This window comes from Sceloporus occidentalis, unplaced genomic scaffold, assembly GCF_023333645.1.
Source record: "Sceloporus occidentalis isolate IW3139 unplaced genomic scaffold, rSceOcc1.0.p SCAF_3, whole genome shotgun sequence".
Taxonomy (NCBI): Eukaryota; Metazoa; Chordata; class Lepidosauria; order Squamata; family Phrynosomatidae; genus Sceloporus; species Sceloporus occidentalis.
Window position 1 is genome coordinate 164,464,035 of NW_028316983.1, and position 22,624 is coordinate 164,486,658.

A 22,624-nucleotide genomic window follows, 5' to 3' on the forward strand; every position below is an offset into this window, starting at 1 on the left:
CATTTGACATGTTCACCAGTACTATTCAGCTGTATTCCAGTTGTTAATTCTTGTGCCAATAAAAGAGAACAATTCATGCAATCAAAACCAGAGAATACAAAAGTAAAATGAAAAACTGCTGTTCTCTGTCTATGTGACCCATTTTGATGTGAATTCTGTGGAAAGAATGAGATTTGCTTCAAAACAAATGGGCAGGACATCACTGTAAGTCAGTACAGTTTTATTTAGTAGCAACCTATGCCAAGTAGGGTTTGTTTTGGGGAGGCAACTGGGACTAAAATAATAATATTTAAGAATTGCCACAGCCTTTACATCATTTTTGTATGACACAATTACGCTAAAATAAAAAACCTACCAACATACATTATAGCACCCCTCCCCCCCACAACGCAAAGTAGTATTCAATTAATGGATATCCTGAAAAATCGAGGCCACATATACACCACAGAATGGATGGATATTTTTTGTTAAGGTGCTTACTAAATGGACTTTATGGAATGTCACAACATATACATATGTGCAGAGTATCATTTCATATTTATATATGCATATTTAAACTTGATACAGAAACAACAGAGATTGCTAGAAACCTTTATAATTTCTAATCCATAAAATGAATTTAAAATATTCAATATAAAACATCTAGAAAAAATAAATGATCATGTTTTAAAAAATTTAAAACACAATATAGAAAATATTTCCAGTTCTTTTCTTAAAAGCATGATTTTTCATGGGTTTGAGTCAATTTTGTGCACCTCAGTAAGATGCCATATGTGCCAAGGAACATTTAAACAACTGTGCATAGTGGGAAAGTTCTGTCACACGGTCTACCATGTCTTGCAGAGATGCTGTGCTGGGATAATTCAAGGCAGCCATCTTGGTTGACATGACAATGCTTTTAAGCAATTCACAAAGCTGGTTGCTGGAATTCATGACACTGTTGCGTATTTCCTGAGTTGTTAACTGCCGGGTCAGGGTGTCCCCAATGAACACCAGTTTATGAGCACTCAAGATGACAAACTTGCTGTGAGCAACAAAGATCCTTGGTGGTTGAGCGGCACTAATGCAGCTGAAGAAGGCATCAATGGCATTTAAGAGGGAAATGAAATTAGTCTCACACTGGTCCGAATAAAATAAAAGCAGCTGCCTTTCATGTGAAGCTACCAGGCTGTTTACAGGGTGAAGGTTTTGAGGTGGCTTCCATTTTGAGATGTCATTTTCCACAGGCTTTGTGATTTCTTGTTCCAACCTCTGGAACTGATTTAACTGAAAGGCAAGCAAAAGAATCAATGCCAAGGTAATGCTAGCAGTGTATGACACAGCATCATTTCCTTCAGTCTGAAACTCAAGGGGTTTGAGCGCTCACAAGACTGCGGCCCAAATGGGACCACTGAGAGACAAAGGATGCCTGAAGGAACTCTGTGCTATACAGAAGTCCAAAGCATTTTAAAACAGGTGAGATCCTGTATTAGGAAATGCAGCTGTGAAAGAAAGAGGGCTAGATGCATCATCACTCACTCTCCTATAACTCAGATATGGTCATGTGGGGGCTGTATAGTTTAAAAGGTAGGTTTTGGGATCATGCCTTTGCAGCATTTGGTCACTGCAATGGCACAATGATAAAAGTGAATTGTGATGCTACAAATCAGACTTATGACATCATAACTGCTGAACCCAGATGCCAGAAGTTACTTTTAAAAGTAACTTTAAAATTTACCTGGATTGCCTCTTTTTAGTCTGTAAGTCTTTTGGCACGGACTTTTCCCCATCTATATCTATATAGATATATTACTTTTATTTGCTTTATTTGGGATATTTTCCCCTCTTCCACATCCCAGAAAGGAGAGGACTTGCTCAGTGGCCACCAAGGGTCACAGGATGTAGGCTGTCATTTGAAAAAGTAAAAGAATAAACCACAGGTGAAAAGCAGTAAGCTTCACCTGAACCTCTTACCCAACTTATAATACCTTGGAGGGGGCCTTTGCTGGGTGATTGCAATTCCTGAACAGTATGTATGTGTATGAAGATTCCTACTTAGGGAACAAGATACTCTGTAACGTTTTGTTACAGCTCCCACTTGTTACCACTGCAGTTTACACACCTGCTGTGCTTTTCACAACCATGTAAACATTTGGCATTCCAGCTTACAAATTCCTTTGGGCAAAAAGGGATATAAATGTAAATGTGTGAAAAAAAGTGTGACCTGTAAATTTTTGCTGACTGGAAAACTTTAAAAATGACCAACATATGCTGACAGGGCAAGGATAGGGGAAGTATATTCTTTGGATGTTGTTGGACTGCAAATCTCATCATTTCCCAGGCTTCTGGGAACTGCAGTCCTGAATACCTAGAGGCCCACATGCATACAATCCCTGTTTAGGCCCATGAATCTTTTCACCCTCCCATTTCAACAGTATTTTGTTGGGGTCCCTCTTCTCCAAAGAGCCTGTCCCATGAATTTTCCATCCAGCAGCTGCTTCAAGTTTGCTTCTGCCTTTCCTCTCCAGCCCTTTTTTAGTATTGCCTCTTATGAAAATTTACCTGATGATGCTCCAGTTGCATCTTGCTCTGTTTGATGATATTTTCTTTTTCTAGTAGCTCTTTTTGTTGCCTTTCAAATTCTTCCTTTCCCTGGATGGACAACATTTCAAAAACAAAGAAGCCATGTCAAACAAATGTGTCCTTCGAGAAAACAGCCAACCAATAAACTTCATTACACAGCCAGGCAATTCATTATGTTCTCACATCACTTTTTAAATTAACATAGAGGAGAAAATATATGAGAAAAGTAAGAACTCATGATTTGATATGAACCTGTACATAATAAAAGTTTCTTGTTACCAACAAGTAAAGAAGGAAAGAGTGTGTGTGTGTGTGTGTGTGTGTAGTTTTGTTCTTTTGTCATATGCCTTTTTAACCTGTACAAGGAAAGAAAAGGGTTTTCAGCCTTCTGCATAGATGAGAAGACTTGAATTTTAAGGAGTTGCGGTTTTGTGCCTTCAAGTCATTTCTGACTTATAGCAAGCCTATGGCAAATCTATCGTGGGGTTTTCTTGGCAAGATTTGTTCAGAAGGGATTTGGCTTTGCCTTCATCTGAGGCTGAAAGTGAGTGAATTGCCAGTGTGTTTCCATAGCTGAGTTAGCATCTGAATCCTCATCTGCAGTATAGTCCCAACACTCAAACTAAGCTGGCTCCACTCATTTCTACGATTTTAAGCCTCTACTTAGGAATTAAATTTACTAGGTGGTCTTGAGCAACTTAGGCCCTGTGCAGATCAGCCTTAAAGGCCGGCTTGGGGGCAGAGTCAGAGCATAGCATCTATATGATGCACGCCCCGACTCCGCCCACAGCGTGGCATGACACCACTCCTCTGACACTGCATCTGCACAATGCAGATTCAAAGGAGCGCCATAAAGCCATGGCTGCTGTGCCCTTTGTGGGGTACAAAAAAGGAGCCACTTTTTGCAGTGCCTTTTTGTGCCCTGCAAAGGTCAGATCAGGGCTGCGGCTTGAGGTTGCTGTGGCCTTGATCCAACAAAAATGGAGGCGGCTGCAGGCCACCCCTTAGGGGTGGTCTGCACAGCCCCTAAGTTACTCTCAATTGGATCTACCCAAGGAGTTATTATCAAAATAAAGGGGGGGGGGCATTCATGTATGTTGCCTTGAGCTCAGTGATGAAAGGTATAATACAAGTAATAGTGACAAAGGAGGACTTGAAGTGTGGAAGTATTGAGGAGATTAGGAGGGAATAGTGACCACCAACCTGGAAATGAAGGCACGGAATAGGGCTCATAAGTATAAGCTAAAACAAGGATTGAAAATATCTCAAGAAGGTCATCTTGATAAGCTGAAAGTATCAGTATGCAAAGGGATCTTACAGCACCTTTGAGACTAATGATGTGAAAGAAGTTGTAGCGTAAGTAAACCAAATCTATGAAAGCCTATGCTGCAACTTCTTTCACATAGTTTGTCTCAAAGGTGCTACAAGATCCCTTTGTATACTGATATTCCAGACTAACACAGCTCTCTGATGCTGAAAGTCTGTTTAAATGTTTTTAAATACAGAAAACAGGAAAGGTGCAATAGAAGTTTATAAAAATATGAGCTGTTCAGGTTCACTCACCCATAACAGAAGATAACATGGCCAATTAAAGAAATGGTTTGGATTGGGATGGGTAAGAGGAAATACAGTCTCTCAAAACACACAAATAACTTATGAAATTCAGTTGTAGGAAAAATGACCATGGCCAGCCTTTGTTTAAATGGCTTGAAAGGGCAATTATATGCATTTCCTCTAAAGGAAATTAGACAAAGAAGATTATATAATCAATGGTTGTTATAGCCAGAGCTTGGAAATGTTGTTGTTGTTGTTACTGTACGATAGCTCCCAGAATTCCCTAATCAACTGCAGGATTTGGGGGGAGGGCTGAGATATTTGCATGAGAAGAAAAGAAAGAGTCAGGGTAGTGAAGTGGTCAGAGAGTTGAATTAGGACTCAAGAAATCTGCTGAATCATTTATGGTTCCCATTGAATCATAAAATTCACTGGTTGGGCAGTCCCTCTCTCAGCTTAGCATGTGCTCTCTCTTGAGCTCACTGATGGAAAGGTGGGATGCAAATGTGAATTAATAAATAAATCATATCAAGGATGGTGGGGAGAAAGGTAGACAAAAAGATATTTTTGCCCTGTCTACCATGGGCTGACAGATAGGATGGCTTGGCCCTACTCCCTTCTTCCACTGCTTTTAAATTTGTTATCAGATATACTGAGTCCAGAGACAACCTAAATACCCTAAAGACAGCAAATCTCACCTAATCTTGGAAGCTAGGTAGGGTCAGTTGTGGTTAGTACCTGGATGGGAGCCTGCCAATGAATACAAGGTGCTGTGGACTATGTTTCAGAGGAAGGAACTGTCAAAACTATCTCTGAGTATTCCTTGCTTGAGTAAACCCTGTGCAACTCGTGAGGGTTGCTATAATTTGCCTGGCAACTTGAAGGCACATATGAACTGAATCCACAACTCTAGTAATGGTGGTGAAGGTGATGAGAGCTGCCAAATGGCTCCTTCCACACTTGTGCCAATTGCTTCTAGCGGGAAGAAGGCTAACTTAAAGCAGTGGTAAGACAGAGTTTCAGCTCAAGCAGCCCTGCTTATTGGGGATGTGATGGTGTTTCCAGATGCTGTTGAAATAGCCAGCATAACCAGTCATGAAAAATGATGGGAACTCAAGATGTGCTAGTTGTAGAACATCTGGAAGACCACAGGTTGCTTGCTTCATGGGAGGGAGGTGAGCTCTGAGAGGTTTTCTCACATGAGGAACATACTGATTGACAGATTCTGGGAGCTGGTGTTCAAATAAGTAACTTTTCCAAGTTCTAGGGCTTACTGGAGCTAAATGGAAAGGAATAAAAAAGTAAAACAAATTAAATTATACCAGTTGGTGGGTGAGCAGGGAAGAGCTGCTGCCTTTGCACCTTGCTTGTAAGCTTCTAAGAAACATTTGACTCATTACTGTTGGAAACAAGACATTGGCCTAGGCTTGATCTAGCTGTTGTCGTTTTGCAAGGTGGTTTTGCATAAGATGGAACTCACCTGCAAGTGCACATAATCATAATCGTCCATCCAGCTCTTTTCTGAACCATCACTGCTATTGCACTGGTAATGCTGGCCCTTAGAAAGAAGTGGTGGCAAAGAAGTGCAGTGGTCTTGCCTTTTGTCTCCAGGCTGTGTCATCAGGGTCTGAGGATTGTCATACACATAATCCACAGATGGCCACATGCTTTCTGAAGCATTTTTTATATACCCTTGTTTGAAGAGCACCTCAGCATTTATGCTGATGCTGGTGGTCAGCTGTTTAGCATCATCTGGGATTGTCCTCGCCACCATCACAAACCGATCCAGGTCATCACATTTGTTTTGGGGCTTGTTCCGGGCCAGGACATTCAAGGACCAGTTGCAGTTACTGAGGTCCTGGCTAGTCTGTGTCAAAATCTGATGAGAATCTTCCAGTCTCTGCATTTCCCTCCTCATCTTATTGTAGAGACTGAGTTCTGAAAGCAAGGAAGCATTGGCAATTGCCCCTTTGGAAAAGTGAAGGTAGTCAGCCAGTGACTGCTCCACCTTATCAACAGCAGTGTGGATCTTGTTGATGTGCTTTTCCATGTACTCGTAAGACCGCCATTCAGGGGTGACAAAGGCCATTAAACTGGAGATGGTGGTTTCCATTGTGTTCTGATGCCAGTAAAGTCTCTCTATGGCTGTGTCAAGATCCAGTGCTAATCGTTTGTCCTGAGAAGGAGTTGATGAAAAAGAAGATTCCTTTGATGTTGTGGAAGATGTGGACATGTTGCTCCTTGTGCTCCCTGTACTAGAAAAAGACAACCTGTTCATCCCATCAGTCACATCCTGCATTTTTTTAGTGTCCTGGCTTACTTGTGGAGGCACATCATATATACCTTCATTTCCTTCAGCATTTAGACTGTCTCCAAATTCCAAGTGCTGTCCTGGGAATGGGACTCCTCGGGGGGTGTCATAGACATCACTCTGGGGAGCAATCAGCTGTCCTACAAACTGAGTTGGGTGGCTCACTGGGACATCATACAGGCCTTGTTGGTGTGGTGTTAGGCCTGAGGAGGTGGGAGGGCTGCAAAAACATTTTTGTCCAGGATCTTCTGCAGCTGCTTTGGTCATGGGTGGAGGGACATCGTACACACCCTCTGGTCTTGTCTCATGTTGTATGCAAGCTGCTGAATCGGGTGAGCACTCTCTGGAATCGTCTTTACATGCTGAGGGAGGAATGGCATAGATCTGGAACATAAAATGCAATGTCATGAGTGATAACAGCAACTTTGTTTTCATAAAGAGGAGTGAGTCATTCAAAGTCATTTCTCAGGTAAGACATTTGTCAAGGCAGACTAAGGAACATACAAAGAGTTGTGCTGGATCAAAGAGATGTGCTAGATCAAGAAAAGAATCAATAAAGCAGTCTGTTTACACAAAGGCCAACCAACTGTCCATGGGGACTTTTATGACTGGAAAAGTACCTGCCTGCTCCTGTATATCAGTCAATATGTAGCACCATACTTGTCTCTGGTAATGGAGGGCATATATTTCCATCATGACTAGCTGATACTTAGGATGAGATATATTACAGTGAGAACCTATTTACAGTGAACACAAATGGACACTGCTATTGTGGGGTGATCTTTGGCCATGTATAATCCTGTCACATATTTCTCTAGTACCAATACCAATTGTCTACAAAAAAAATACACAGGTCGGAATATCATTATGAGGTAGTTTCCTAGTGGCTGGGAAATTGATAATTTATTTATTTATTCATTTTATTTCCAGGATTTATATCCAACCTTTCTCCACAATGGGATTCAAGGTGGGTTAATGCCGTGGGATGTAAGCCCAGAATCCATCTGATCTTGATGATTCTTCTGTAACCAGTATGTGTGATAACTTGATTGTATGGAAGCAAAGTTTGCTGAGGTGCAGTGCTATCAAGGTAGCAGAGACATCTCACACAAAACAACATCAGAGTGACATCGTTTTGTTTTAGACACTAATGGAGGCCTAGGGGCTTGCATGCCTCCCTGGTGTGGTCTGATTTTAGAGCAGGGCTAGACAAAGTGTAGCCTGCTAGCTGAAATACAGCCTTTGGGACTCCTAGGTACTGCACTTGAAGTGCCTCAGAAGCCTTCCAAAGCCTCCAGACTTTTTAAAAAAAATAGTGGTAATTTTTAGATGGCTTCCCCCCCTTAAGCCACTAAAATGCATCCAAACCACATCAGTTTGCTTCCCTGATCCTCCAACACCCCCTTCAGCCTCCACAAACCCTAAAAGAAATTCTGAAATTGGCTGAAATCAGCCAAAGTGGGAGCTAGAAGTGATGCCGCACCACTTTGGGCATGCTAAAACACACTGGTGTGGCATGCTAAGAGAGTGCAGTGTGGAAAAATGGCCACCATCCCCTGCACAGCTACCTGTTGCTGCTTTAGAGTGACATACGGTCAATATCATGGCCAGCAGTACCCTATGGCTTCCAAACACATTCAGTCAGAGATAACTGTAACTGTGAATTATAAGAGACAGCAAAGTAAAAAATAACTGAAAATTGATATAGATTGTTTCCGTTGTGTAAGTTTAAAACAAAGGTTTAAATATGTATAGATAAAGGTATGAAACAATACAAAAAAGGTCCCTGGTAGCAGTTGCTATATATTAAAGTACATGAGGTACATAGATATTTAAACAATAACCAAAGATATCTGGGAAATTACAAACATTAGGAAGTTTTTTTTATTTTAGATATATAAGGAAAAGGAATTGATATGAATATATTACATGAATGTGGAATGATGATATGGGTCAATTAGATAAATTGTACTGTTGTATGTTTTTTGTTGTATGCTTTTTTTGCCTTCTTGTATGTTTATTATGTGTATTGTTGTATGACATTGTTGTATGGTTTTTAAAGAAAATTCTAATAAAATGGCATTTAAAAAAGAGAGATAACTGTAACTTAAGATGTCCACCACTACTTTAAGGGATTTTACTACCATTTCTGGTTGACACTAATGAGTCCATATTAGGAATTTATTGAACAGAGATAAAATATCCCCAAGTATGCTGAACATTTGAGTTTGACTGCAACTGATAAAGATCTAAAGATAAAGGTATTCCCCATTGACAAGGTTGTCAAGTTGTGTCTGTCCATAGGGGGCGGTGCTCATCTCCGTTACTAAGCCAAAGAGCTACCGTTGTGAAAGATTAATCTGTGATCATGTGGCCAGCATGATTGCACAGAACGCTGTTTACCTTCCCACCGAAGTGGTACCTATTTGCATGCTTTCGAAACTGCTAGGTTGGCAGAAGCTGGGACTAGTGACAGGAGCTCACCCCATCATGCAGCATCTGTGCCTTGAACTGCCAACCTGCTGATCTTGCAATCAATAGAATCATATTTTAAAGTTCTCATTTTGGGGGGGGGGGAGGCATCTACTAAAGCTATAGCACCAACAGGAAGGAAGTTCTGCAAAGGCCAAGACACCCACCAAATTGTCCAACTGAGGAACAGTATAGCATGGGATTATCTGGTATCAGTTCTTCAATCCCATATTGACAGTGTGACTTTACTAACACATAATAAGATATGGTTTGTTGGAATCTGGCTTGTTGTGACATGAGAATGTGTCACTGCTAACAAGCCTTGGTTAATTAAATAGCCCCAAACCACATTCTGAGCTCATAGTTTGTTGCTGGTTTATAAATGCTGGCTTCTTTAAATCATGGTTTGCCACAATCCATATGGTTGGTGGATTGCTACAACCATGGCTGGTGGATTGCTAACATAAGCTTGTTTATTTAACTATTCATGCTGAAACAGCATCTCTCATGAAACTGATAAGAAACAAACCATATTAACAGAAATCAATGGCTTATTGTGCCCTGTAAATGTATCAACTGAGGGCCCGAACAGACAGGCCAAAATAAAGCTCCTTTGGGCTACTTTGGAGGTATGCTGTTTAAATGACACAAACATCTTAAGAGGCCGAAAGCTGCGCTAAAGTTGCGCTCCAGTACTTTGGCGCAGTTTCCAGCCTCTTAGGACACATGCATCATTTAAACAGAACACTTCCAAAGTGGCCCAAAGCAGCTTTATTTTGGCCTGTCTGTTCGACCCCTAACTCTAATGATCTTTGGATTTATGCTCATGCAGTTCAACTGGAGCCATAACTTAGTAGAGGGCCAAAGCTGATAAACTCAGGTGTGGCAGACAGATATCATCAGCCAACTGCATATGTGTTGCTTTTAACTCTAATTACAATAATATATCTCACATAAAGCTAGTAATTATGCTCCAAAGTTTATCTTTGTCACTGTTTTTTGAATAAAATAAAATAAATGAACTAGAAGCTTGAGGGTGATGTTTAAAGGGCTAGAGTTCAAAGCACTCTCTGCTCTTTCTCCCATCTTCACAAAAACAACATCTTTTTGTTTCAACATGCCTTCAATCTTGCATGAAATTACATGTTTGTTCTAAATGGTACAGCAATAGGCTTACCCCTTTTGAGGGAGGAACATCGTAGACCCCTTGAGATTTCCCATCACTCATTTGAGTTGCTTGCCCAGGACCTTTAAAGGAGGCAGGGGGGACATCATAGACCTAAGTATGAGGCAAAAGAGAAGCATCATAATAATGGTTTGTTCAAATTAATCCATCCACTTCCACTAACCTTTTCCTCAGCAATTGGCATACATTCTCTCAGTCATTTCTATTACAAACAGGATGAGGTTTAGGGTTTTGCTTCCTGCTGCTTACACATACATGAAGACATTTTCCAAGAAAGATATGAGAGCCAGACTTTTAATTCCTCTGTTTCTGGGAAAAAAGTGCTATATTGTTTGAACAAGATGACTGAATCTGATATGAACCTATAAAGCAATAGTGGAGAACCTTTGGCCCTCCAGATGATTTGGACTCCCAGCTCCTGGCATGGTCAACAGTTATGGAAGTTGTAGTCTGAAGCATTTTAAGGACCATAGGTTCTTCACTCTGATGTGAAATTTTGGGTGTCCAGCCATACGATCAGCAGAATCAAATACAGGCTGAGTCTCCCTTGCCTGGAATTCCAGAATGTTGCTTTCTGATAGTTCAGTGCATATAAAATTTGTTTCATGCACAAAATTATTAAAAATATTATATATAAAATTACCTTCAGGCTATGTTTGAAAGGTGTATATAAAACATAAATGAATTTTATTTTTAGACTTGGGTCTCTCCAATATATTTCCTCATGTATATGTAAATATTCAAACATCCAAAAAAATTCAAAATCCAAAACACTTTGGGTCCCAAGTATTTCAGATCAGGGAGATTCAACCTGTAGTAATTTTTCTCTTAGGCTAACAGATCTTGATTGTAGGAGTTCAAATGCTATGCAGGTAGACTTGAATGCAATTCAAGAGAATTGAATGCAATTCAGTTCAAGAGACCTGAATGCAATTCAAGAGAGTAGACCCAGTGAATTAAAGCAACTTAGTGTTTACTTGTTTGTTGTTGTGTGACTTCAAGTCATTTCAAAATAGTAACTTCTGTTGGATAGTCTTTAAGTAGAATATATATTGTGTTGGATGACCTGAAGCACAGCCTATTTCCAGAATCCACTATTCATCATGGCCACAAGTCAAAGAAACAATGTTATAGAAGTAGTCCAAAAGTAAGCTTGAGCAGTTAACTATGTCTCAATGCAAGGCACCCCATTGGGTTTGTCATGGGGATAAAAATAGAACAGAATATTTCTACCTCATCTATGCCTTGGCCTGGGAGAGTTCACAAAATGAAATCCAAACAATGAGACCTCTGACACAGGACTCCATCCTCTGGAGGCTTTGACACTTGTGATTTATTTTCACAGTGCAGTGTGGCCTCCCCTGCCTCCAGTGAAGTATGAGCACAGCTGCTAATGGTAATTGATGCCTAATCCCTAACCATTTTCATGAGGTGTGAATTAACTCCCCCACACCACTGTCAGATCTTCACTATGTTCCACTGAGATCAGCATAATATGTGCTCCATTACCCCTGCCTGGGATCTTAATAGTGGAAGGATTTCTTTTCTGTCCTGCTGTTTCTTTACTTTAAGTCCCAAAAATATCAGGAAGAAGCTGGTTTCAAGATAAGCCCTTTTCAGAGGTTAGTACTAATGGAGAAAACTAATGTTTTTGTTGAACCCTGAGCCAATGAGAGAGAGGCTGGCCCATCCCTTTTAGGACAGGAATGTGGCCCTTCTGATGATTTAGATATCAATTCCCATAAACCCCACTGATCATGAGCAATGGTAAGGGACTGTAGGAATTATAATAGAAAACATCTGAGATGGAAAAGGCCCCTCATTTTAAGGACACCATGGCACAGAAATTAGCCAAGTAAGAAGGAATTTTCCCAGAACACACATTGTTTGTTTTGGGGGGGGGGGATACCTGAGAAATCCCATTTGGACTACTGCAATGCACTCTACGTGGGGCTGCCTTTGGAAACTGTTCAGAAACTTTAGAGGGTTCAAAACACCGCAGCCAAAATGCTGGCCGGGGCCAGTTATAGGGAGCATATAACTCCCTTATTGAAACAACTTCACTGGCTACCGGTTCATTTCTGGACACAATTCAAAGTGCTGGTCATGACTTATAAAGCCCTACATGGCTTAGGGCCAGTGTATTTGAGAACCTACCAGAGCCCTAAGATCTTCAGGAGAAGGCTTTCTCTTGGTCCCACCCTCATCACAGGCTCTCCTGGTGAAGACAGAAGAGAGGGTCATCTTGATGGCTGCTCCTGCCCTGTGGAATGCCCTTCAATGGGAAGCAAGGCTGGCCCCCTCCCTGCTTGCCTTCCATCAGCAAGCAAAGACAGCTTTATTCAGGCAGGCTTTTAATGTGTGATCATGAGACGTTATATGAGGTGGATATTGTGTTTTTATTGTGGTTTTAATGTTTGTAATTTTATATTGATTTTATGTGAAGTTTTAATTATTTAACTGTAACACTTTTTAAATGTGTTTTTGTTTGTGAGCCGCCTTGGGTCCTTTCTGGGAGAAAGGAGACATAGAAATTAAATAAATAAAATTGTGTAGGTGTGGGTAAGTACACAAGGTAGAAGGCAGAATGTTTGTAGTAGTGGTGGAAATCATGCAGCCCTGTAGATTTTATTGTACTACAACTCCTAGCAATATTCACCATTAACCATGCTGGCTAGGGTGCAGGGAGTTGCAATGTACTAGCATCTGGAGAGCTGCATGATATCTGGTTTAGAGACTTGAGGTATTCTGTGCGATCAGTTGAAAGGATTGTGCTTCTTTTTCTGTTTTGCGTAATGTTTTTGTTTAAAAAATTGCCTATCTAGTGAGTGTGTGTCGGGGGGTCAACATGTCAAAGATGAACAAAATATTTCTGATTTGGAATGAAAGAACCCAATCACTCCTTAGGAAATAGACAAAATGCCAAGACTTCAGCTGCAGATTAATTGCAATATTGTTGACATTTTTACTGGTACCTACCCCTTGGAGAGGACGAGCTGGTGGGATGTCATAGGTATCCTTCTGGTATTTGGTAGGGAACTCGTAAACATACCCTTGTCCTGACCTGACTGGAGTTATTACCTAAGGGTTCAAAGAGAAAGACATAAGCACTGAATCACTTAAACAGTTGCAGATTGAACATATAAAGAGTTCTGGTACAAGCATTTAGTTTAATGACTGATGCATTTTAGTGTGGCAGTTTTACAAGTTAAAAAAAAAGCCCAAAACCATCATCATTTTTGATAGTAAAAACATGAACAACCAACCTAATCGATAATAAAGCTAATCTCCATCCAGTTCTTTTAATTTCCCCAAAATCTCCATGTTCTTCCCATTCAACTACTCTACCATTACTTACCTTCACAATTCAATTTATATGCATGTATATGATTAGTTGGTAGGCTAGATATAACATATTTCACTTTCAGATTTCATTCATCTGTGGATTTTGTCGTGTACTTTGATGTTTAGGAGAGATTTCTGACCAGGGATTAGGATTAAACTCAGCACCAATGTCTGGGCATGAGTATTTCTGATGATTACCTAACTAGGAACAACTTCATGTATTAGTTTCAAGGGGAACAGCTGTGTTAGTTTGTTGCAGCAAAAATAATAACCAGTCTTCTATCATCTTAAAGACCAACACATTTTATTTGACATGAGCTTTGCTCCAGATGAAGCGGGCTGCAGCCTGCAAAAGCTTATGCCAAATAAAACATGCTATTCTTTAAAGTGGCACAAGACTTTTCTTTTTCTTTTTGCATATGTGTTGTTTTAATTAGACAGATAAAACATATGTTAGTAAATCTGTCTCGTTGTATCTACACTCATGATGGTTGCACATCATGGAAACTAAGCTGTAATGTTTGGAGAGTCCCTTTTGATCCAAGCCAGTATTTCAGAATGCCTTGAATTAGAGACATTAGATAATCAGGATGAGGATGATGATGATAGCTATCCACACAGCTGATACCCAGGTCCTTTGATCACAACACTAACTTTTCTTTATATGTATATTTATGATTTGAAAAAGAGACTTCAGCTATTGCACAGGTCTGCACTTTTGATATTTTATAACCAACTGCCTCCATGGGTTAACCCTCCTGGATAACAAAATAAATGTTTTAAATCTGGAATTAACATCTGCATGGCAAACATTCAATTCAGTGCAGCTTTAAAAATTATAAAACCATCTCTAAAACCAGTTTATAGCAGTAACAGATATTCCCTACACAATAAATGTTATTTGGTTTCACAATTTTCTAAAGTGTAGGCACATAACTAACAGATGCCGAAGAAGTTTAGTACAACAAAGAGGTGGCTTGAGATTAATATTGCTTTGTTTTCCATAAGTGCCAGCAAGAAATAGGAGTTACATAGGTGTTAAAATTCTGAAGAGTTACGTGGAATTTAATAAACTGTGCTATAACTGCGGAACAGGCTATTGGAAGGATCCTGTTCTCCCATATAAACCCACACTCTCGCAAGGACAGTCCTGATGACACTGACTGACCCTCTTTTCTCCCACTTTTCCACTGCTTTTAAAATGTTCCAGTTTCTTTTTCCATTTCCCACTTTCCCTCTTTAGCTTACTTCAGTTACTGTTAACTGAGGCCAAAGTGCAAAGGTGGTTGGCTCTTAGTTTAACTCTGCAGTGGAGAGAGAAGTGGCAGGGGTGGAATCTTCTTGCCATTCCCAGTAGGCTCAGGAAAAAGCAAACTGCATCTCTTAAATTGTGTGTTCTTCCTCATTACTAACTTTCACCTTCTCAACCACACTCTGATGTTGCTTAGCCACCATATCCCAGTTTTCTTCAGAGAAACGTTGAGGGGTATGTAAGCCTACCCAGGCCCTGAGATGTTCAGGAAAAGCCTTTCTCTGGGTCTCACTACCTTCACAGGTATGTCTGGTAGCAACACAGAAGACAGACAGTTTACCAGGCTGCTCCAGGGTTGTAAAACATCATTTTAAAGTAGGCTAGACAGGTCCTTTCCTTGTTGTTCTTCCATCATTAGCAGACAAATTGCTGTGGGTTTTCACATGTTTGTATCAATGCTTGTCTTTATTTTCCTGTGCAAATTCGCATCTATTTGCCCTCCCTGAAAAAACTCAGCTGTGCGAAGTGGATGGTCAGCCAGATGCTTGATAATGCAGATATTTGCAGATTCTCCAGTAAAAATGCAAATCTTTTTTCAACAGTGTTTATGGAATTTTTCACACACATCCCAAAAGCCTGAATTCCTCCAAATTGCAAGCAGCTGGATCACAGTCTATTAGCTTGGAATGAAGAGTATTTTAATCATGTAGACAAGCCCAAAGACATTTTAATCCTGACAAGACTTCAGGAATTGATTAATCAGGAAAAAATCTTATGGTTTGGCACATAAGAAATCTAGTATGATTGCATGGTTTGGCATGTCAACACATGGGTTTAAAGTGAAAAAATCTAGTGCGCACGAAGCTGCCTCCATTCATGTTAGTTTATGTGTCCATCTAGCCTAGTAAAGCCTGCACCGATAGATGGTGGCTCTTGAGCATGTCAGAGAGAAGTATTGCCCATTGCTTGTTGTCACATTCCCCAAATGGGTAACGTCAAACACTGAACTGTTTTTTGGTTTATATCTCTTAATAAACTTTGGGAATTATATTGACAAGTTGGTAGCCTGTATATAGGAAGATATATACAACTATACCAATATGGGACTAAATCAGAAAATTATGTAGCAAAATGCAGTTCAGGCATCATGAACACTATCTTAGATAATAATTGTTCTTTTAAAAGATTTTTTTGGTTGAATTTTGTTTTGTTGAATTTATGCCATTTGAAGGATTTGCTTCTGGATGGCATTTTTGTACTAAAATAAGGTGAATAAAAAGAAGCAACTGATACTGGATATTGGTCTAGAAATGGACAATCGTTTGTTAAACTGTTAAAGCTAAAATGTTTAGATTCAAATAGTCGTCGTTCTACTGAGATGGCTGGAAAACAGTAATATATTTTTTAAAATGTATAATCCATAAAAAAGTGGTTTTTAAAAGGCTATTAGGTTTAAATCAAGGTTTAACTTAGCCAACCTGAACCTTCTGCATGCAAAATCTGTGTTTTACCTTCGGCTACCACTATCCACACAGAATCATCAGGTATGCCTATAGCCCAACGTTCTAGATACAAATAGCAAAACAGATGCTACCTCTTATCTTTGGGTAGCAGGTAGTCTAGACAGGAAGTAATTCATATCTTTATGGCCTCATGTTTACCTGCATATATGTAAGCTGCCTTCATCTTATTGGAGAGATGGGGGTAGAAATAATAATAATAATAATAATAATAATAATAATAATAATAATAATTTGAACTGTTACAGCAACACCAAAGATGTTTCTCTCACACAGTGCACTAAGTTAGTGGCACAAGCTGTTTCAGTCTCTTTCCCTCCTCCCTTGAGCTTACAAATAATTTTGGAGCTGTGTTTTTCCAAAGACTGACAAAAGCCCCACAAATCTCCTTCAGATCTTTCAGTGACAAGTTTATTATTAGCCTGACCTACTAATTCTGAATACTAAGCATACTTGTTGCAGAAATGCTTTAGAACATAAATGACTTTTTTTAACAAAAAGAAACTGGGGAGGGGAAGCACATTTTACATTTTCTCCCCCAGGGACTCTTCGTTTGGAGCAATTCTGTTTCATGTAAATAACAAGTCCCTAAGGCGTTACAAACCATCCTCTCTAGGAGAACAGATATGGCAAATCAGAAACAAAAGCCTCTTCCCCAGGCAGCCTTAAATTTTAATCCTTGCTTTAATGTATGGCGTCAGGCTGCTTATACAAAGTATGTAGAAAAATGCTCAATCACGGCAATATTGAAATGTGCTATTCTGGAACTTGGCCAAAGGCACAAATAACCAAATACATACATACATTGAAAATCCATCTTAGATTCCCTGCCTGCTCCCTGTCGCCTGAGTATTTTTCATAGGGATGCATGTGCATGTCAATTTTTTTGCTTTCTCCTGAAATTCAAATTTTTAAAACATCTAGTTCTTTGTATCATACTAATGAAGCAATTTGTGAATTTTAGGAAGTTGTGGTCAAAAATAAACTAAACAATATTCTCAGTCATCTGTTCCAGCCACATACAAAGGTGCTGCTATTGCCAGAATGGATAGGATCATGTTGTACTTGCTTGCTATGCAGCTCTTCAAGATGAAGAGCCTACCAGAAAGAAGTGGCAAGGAACTTATTTCAGCACCACAAACTTAGCTCAATAATCAGGGATTCAAACACTTTAAAACCTTCCACCCAGATGACTGCATCCATAACTTAGCTTTCTTCCACTTTTAGATTTGTAAAATCTCAAGATTTTAATACAGTACTTAATTTACAAAGAATTTCCACGTTTTGAAAAGTTCTTATCCAAAAAGCAACCAAACGGAATCCTTAGACATCCCTATATCTGTACTACAATACAATAGGTGCAAGGACAATGCAAGACAGTTTATACAAGCTATGGTTTTTTTCCATGTCTAGCTCAGAACTGGGCAACATTTATTGGTTTGTTTCATTTATATCCCAATTTTCTCCTTGCATATATGACTCAAGGCAACATTTACTTTTCTAGACTATAACTTCCAGACTCTCCCAACAAGCATGATAATAATATCTCCCACCTACAGCCTAGATTACTTCCATGGCCATTTCTGAAGCTGTTCACATGGACCTGAGCTTATTTCCATTTGCTCAAAGCTAGCTGTGCTACTATTGTTGTTCTTATTTGCTGTCAAGTTGACTTCAGCTTATGACAATCCTATGAATGAGAAACTTCCGAGATCCTTGTTCATCAAGTGCCCACTTTTAGTGTGGTCTTCCACTTTACCAAGCAGTTTGTGCTGGGAGTATATCCACAGAGCTATACTCATGCGTGCCTCCAAACAAGAGTGTTATCAAGCAACTTCCATGTTTTGTTTATGGAATTTTACAAGAGAGATCTAGATATGGTTGTGTTCCATTTATAACTCTCTTGGGTTTTCCCATTCACCTCCTTCATATTTTTCTTATCAGGAAAAAAAAAGTTAAGGACAAAAACACAGAAGAGTTGCACAATGCATCTATCTGGAAATGCCCTGTGTATTTAATTTTGTAGTTTTCCTTTTCTGTATTAGTAGCAGTAGGGTTTTTTTTACATATCATGTCTGAAGCTACAATTGCATGAGGCCCAAAGACCACAAAGAAAAAAAAGAGTATTCAGTAAAGTAGATCCATGTGTGGATCTTTGCTTCAACGTGCTGTTTTTGAAATTATTTGTTTGGATGCAGTGGATTTATAGGCTGATAAATAGCTCTGCACAGGCAACATTTTATCATATATGATCAGGCTAGACTATGATTAGAAACATCAGAATTATGTTTGCACCATGTCAGTGCTATTTGGAATTTGGCAGGAAATTCTGGTATCTATTCTAGTGGAAGATGTGTCTACAAGTGACAGGTAGTCAATGTACATGTGACAAGACAATGAAATGTAGCACCCAAGCATGCCCCCCCAAGTGCCTCAGGATATCTGCAAACCCCTAAATATGTTCAAGATGATTTTAGCCTCAAAACTATGTAAAGAGACACTCAAAAATTGTAGTTTTGTCTCCTGATCCCCCCCACTAGCTCCTTCAAGCCAAGGAACACTTGAAAACTTAAACTGGAAGGGACATCACATCACGTCAAGTTACAGAAAGTATGCTAAAACCAATTTTGGAGGGCTAACTGCCCCAGTTTGGTAGGGATAGTCCCAATTAATCATCTGTCTTGCCACTTTTTCAGCTGCTTTTAAAATGTCCTGGTTCCTTTCTCCTTCTCCTACTTTCTCCCCTTTGTCCTCAGCTTACTTCAGTTGCTGAAAACTGAGTTCGAACTGCAAAAATAGTTTGTACTCAGTTAACTCAATAGGGGGCAGATGGAAGGGTAAAGTTTGCCTTTCCCCGTAGACTCACACAAAAACAAACCACATCTCCTACATGATGTATTCCCCCTCATTAATAATTTTTGCCATCTTGATCACACTCTGATATTGTTTGGCAAAATATACCGTTGTGCAAAAAATGTTTTGGGGCAAAAAACCATGTTTTTGTGCACAAATTCTTTGCAGAAATCCCCAAACACTAACCCTTTTCCACATCGTTGGTCAGTAAAGTGATCATACCCTTTTTTTTTTTGTCAAGATCAAGAACACTTGTGGGCATTCCTTACATCCTGTTCCAGGCAGAGGACTCTCAGTACTACCAGTCAATGGATACAATGGGACTACTTCAAATTTCCGTCCCTAATGGATTTTCCGTGGTAACACAGCAACACAGGAAAGAGTAGTGGCAGGGCATGGGAGAGTTAAAAATGGAAGATGATGATGCTTGGACTAAAATGCTGTAACTGAAACATCCCAACTACATGATAAAAAGACTGAAATGTCAATGAGGCATAATTTTCAATTGATAATTCCTCCCCTAAAGGTTTGCATGCTATATGTTTAGGCTCTTGCCTCCAACTTCAGATCTTTATCTTAGAGACTCAAAGCTTGAGAACCCCTCTAGTCCTGATGTTAAGGTTGCATCTCCATGTACACTGTCTTGAGAGTAAGTCTCATCAAGCTCAGTGGGACTAATTTCTAAGTAACCATGCCTATGATTACACAGTATAGTATTCAGGGCTACTGTACATTTCCTTGAATTGGAGAGCATCTTCATGACAGAGCTTAGAAAAGTTACTTTTTTGAACTAACATTCCCACAGCCAAGATGACCACTGGGGCATTCTGGAAAGGTCACCTACAACAAATGCATTTTCGATGGCTACTTTAGCTATCAAACATGTGCTTTCTTTGGAGATTAACCAAGACAGAGCGTACTTTACTGGAACAGAGTGGGCTACTAGCTTGTGATATTCTAGTCCATTAATTCCTCTATATTTGTTTAACATTTCTATATAGCCTTTCATAATTGAGTCCTGTATGGCTCACAGTACAGTATATAAAATCAAATGAAACAAGCAACAACAGCAAATCAAACAGCATAAAACAACAGCTAAAAACAAGCAGAGTTCAAGGGCGGAAAGCAGTTAAATGATTTTAAAGACCTGCAAGAAGAAACTGTGTGAGTTGGGCAACCATGCCAATGTTGTCCCTCCCTTAGGGACCTGGAGAACACAGTGGTGTGGGAAGAATCCACATTCCTGATCTAACCCCAGGCTTCCTTCCTACCAGATCTTGCCAGCAAAGTGTGGCTTCCAGTCATGTGAAAGCATCTTTGGTAACACATGGACTGGCCAGGAGTTTGAGCAGAACTGTCAAAAGTACTCTGGACTTGTTTGGACTAAGTTGGTTTACAGATGAGACTTCTACCTATATCCTCCTTTGGCCTTGGTTCATTTATTTTGCTCTCCCTAGCAGAATTGACTATACATTTAAAGGAGCAAAATCCATGAGGCATATTTCATAATTTAATATTTCAAAATGATGAGGTTCTAAGGAAGGAAACAATACTTCTCTCATCAGCCTCCTCTTTGCCATCTCTTCTTTTGACTTTCTGGTATGCAGCAATTTGCTTCCTGAGAAATGTCAATGAACTGCAGCCTGTCATTTCCCCCCTCTTTCCTTCTTTTAGAAGAATGCTTGTGGTCATCTGGTTCTTGAAAATGTGACATTGTAAACCAGAAATTTTTACTTGTTTACGCATTAACAGAACCAGATGGTATACCCACGATCTCTCTCTCTCTGTCTCTCCGCCCCCCCCCCCCAAAAAAAAACAACTGGCCAAAGAGGTAACAAGACTTGGCTCTGGCGGATTAAGTAAAGAGCATATGTCAAGCCTATAATATAAAGCAATGCATAATAATCACTTTTTAAAAGAACAAAGCTGAAAGCCTGTCAAAGTTCTTAGTCCTGCAACAGTGGTGACTTGGGCCTTTTCTATGCCAACTTTGTGTTCTTTTACCAAAAATGCTGAGTCTGCATGTGCTCTGCCAAGCATCCAGCTCTGTGGCTCATTAAATCCCTTTTTCTTACACAAAAGTGTGTGTGTATTGGGAGTGTTGGGGGTGGGGGGAGAGGAAGAAATCCTTCCTATTCATTACCTAACATAGAAAAAGAGAATTTAAGAATATATTAACAACGACCATGCTGGAAGAATGCCTCATCTGGTTCAGCATTTTTTCCAACAATGACCAGTAATATGGGCTGCCTCAGTAAGAGATGAAGTTTTAAGAAAGTTTTTTGTGGGTTTTTCGGGCTATGTGGCCATGTTGTAGCACAGTTTCTTTCTGATGTTTCGCCAGCATCTGTGGCTGGCATCTTCAGAGAAGGAAGATGCCAGCCACAGATGCTGGTGAAATGTCAGAAAGAAACTCTGCTAGAACATGGCCACATAGCCCGAAAAACCCACAAAAAACTATGGATGCCGGCCATGAAAGCCTTCAACTTTACATTTTAAGAAAGTCTTGGCTCCATGGTTATTTCAAGTCTATTCCTGATCATGTTGAACCCCCCCCCCAAAAAAAAAAAAAAAAACCATATGGCTTTCCAGTGGAAATTCCAACACAGAAACAGACCTGAATTTGACATTGTGCACATTATTTAAAAAGTACCGAGTACAGAATGTCCAAGATTTAATGTAACGGAGCAGTAAATGATTGCTTTTCCACATTACCCTAATATTCAGTACATGTATGTCATGTGGAACTGCTATTCATGTCGAACCCTGCCTTCAAGATACTTTGGTCACAAAAAGGGTGGGATATAAACACAAATGAGGAGGAGGAAGAGGAGGAGATTTTTTTTAAAAATCCAACAATTAACTCAGCCATTTGACAGGTAAGGTAACATTTGAAAGACACAAGCAAGTAAAATGACAGCTGGAAAAACCTTTTGCGGCAGCATTTATAGTAAATATAAATAAAGCAAGCCCACCTTATGAGAAAGTAGCTCCTAAGATGACCTTGAAAAAATTACTCTTTTCACTGCAAACCCCAGAAACCTCACTTTTCCTACTCTCTTAAGCACTATTGAACACTACTTAAGAATGTGACAATTGTGCAAAGCTGGAGCAAACAAATAAAGGGGGGCAACTGCCAGGGAATGGAGAGCTGCTTTGGTCCATTACAAGCCCTCAGAGGACCGCCCCACCAGACCCCTATACCCTTGGCCATCATTATCAGCATCACCATCACCACCATCTCCCAAGATTTTACTAATATTCCCCCATTCTTACCCCAAAGTTCCAGTGTAACTTGGATTTAAATCCTCCCTACAGGACCTAAAATAGCTCAGGGGGAACCAGCAAATGTGGTGAAGTTGCTCAGGAGTTCCAAGGCAGCATTTATAGTAAATATAAATAAATATTCCAAAAATAGATATTTAAAAAATAAATAGATATTTCAAAATGGTCTTGAGTTGCTGTATGCAGACTATTGTTGTTTCTGTGTGCCTTCAAATCATTTCCAATTATGCCAACCCTGGTCCAAAACACACTGCAGAAATAATCCAATTTGAGACTGCTGTAAC

At 39.7% G+C, this 22,624-nt stretch overlaps 1 protein-coding gene across 2 annotated transcripts in view; it reads right to left on the bottom strand.

The window, feature by feature from the left end:
- Positions 1-203: 203 nt before the first annotated feature.
- Positions 204-22,624, bottom strand: part of NEDD9 (neural precursor cell expressed, developmentally down-regulated 9) — an 82,966-nt gene continuing 60,545 nt past the window's right edge. For both annotated transcript variants that reach the window (XM_089516726.1, XM_089516725.1), the window contains 5 exons: positions 13,065-13,166; positions 10,077-10,178; positions 5,597-6,811; positions 2,542-2,631; positions 204-1,266 (listed from right to left, as the gene is read on the bottom strand). In XM_089516726.1, the coding sequence (XP_089372852.1) occupies positions 757-1,266; positions 2,542-2,631; positions 5,597-6,811; positions 10,077-10,178; positions 13,065-13,166 (2,019 nt within the window). In that variant the 3' untranslated portion in view covers positions 204-756. The remainder of the gene's footprint in view (positions 1,267-2,541; positions 2,632-5,596; positions 6,812-10,076; positions 10,179-13,064; positions 13,167-22,624) is intronic.